Source organism: Priapulus caudatus, unplaced genomic scaffold, assembly GCF_000485595.1.
Source record: "Priapulus caudatus unplaced genomic scaffold, Priapulus_caudatus-5.0.1 Scaffold848, whole genome shotgun sequence".
Lineage (NCBI taxonomy): Eukaryota > Metazoa > Priapulida > Priapulimorpha > Priapulimorphida > Priapulidae > Priapulus > Priapulus caudatus.
In genome coordinates, this window is record NW_014577909.1 from 127,060 (window position 1) to 127,778 (window position 719).

Below are 719 nucleotides of genomic sequence, written 5' to 3' on the forward strand. Positions count from 1 at the left end.
CAATAATTTAGTCTACCTGGATATCGTTTCCTAATGTGTATGCAGTTCCATGATATTCACTCGATGAATGGGATTGTGTGGCAATCGATGAATATATGCGTCAGGCAACTACCGCTCTTGTACCAACAATCATTACTACCTGGCAAGAAGAAACAAGCGATGATCTGCAGTGTCATGTTTAGTTGTTGAGGTGCCTCCGTCGTCAATGCTGCTGGAACTACAGTTGTTCCAGCGCCAGTTGTTGTTGTTCCCGTTGTTACACCGGTAGGTGGAGCCACGGTTGTGACCATTGTTAGAGTCATTGGATAAACGCGAATGCTCTGTGCCGTTATTGGTAGAGCTAACACCGTATCCTTGGTGAAAACCTGCATTATAGAGACATATGGTTTCATTACTTTGTTAATGTCACACGTGAATATAGCTTTGTATTTGGATCTATTAATCTTCCTTCTTCTTTATGTACACATTTATGATACGAAATGCCCATACATACAATGGCGCTGGAATTATTCCTGGGATACTTACGATGGGATATTCTGTCCACACATCACCATCAGGCGAGTATGCCACCATAAATGTTTCTACGTTGCCGTCAACGTTGATCTCGTCAACTGGTATTGGGCTGTCTGCTAAGTCAACCTGTACATAGGTGACACCTGGTTCGAAGTCTGATGGAGTCCATCCTCCGTTGGTCGGTCTAATGTCACTAGCAGAGTCGT

General features: G+C 43.7%; 1 protein-coding gene across 1 annotated transcript in view; it reads right to left on the reverse strand.

The window, feature by feature from the left end:
* Positions 1 to 629: 629 nt before the first annotated feature.
* The window catches only part of LOC106813949 (threonine-rich protein-like), a 4,610-nt gene continuing 4,520 nt past the window's right edge, over positions 630 to 719 (reverse strand). Inside the window, exon 4 of the mRNA XM_014818198.1 lies at positions 630 to 668. Within this exon, the coding sequence (XP_014673684.1) occupies positions 630 to 668 (39 nt within the window). The remainder of the gene's footprint in view (positions 669 to 719) is intronic.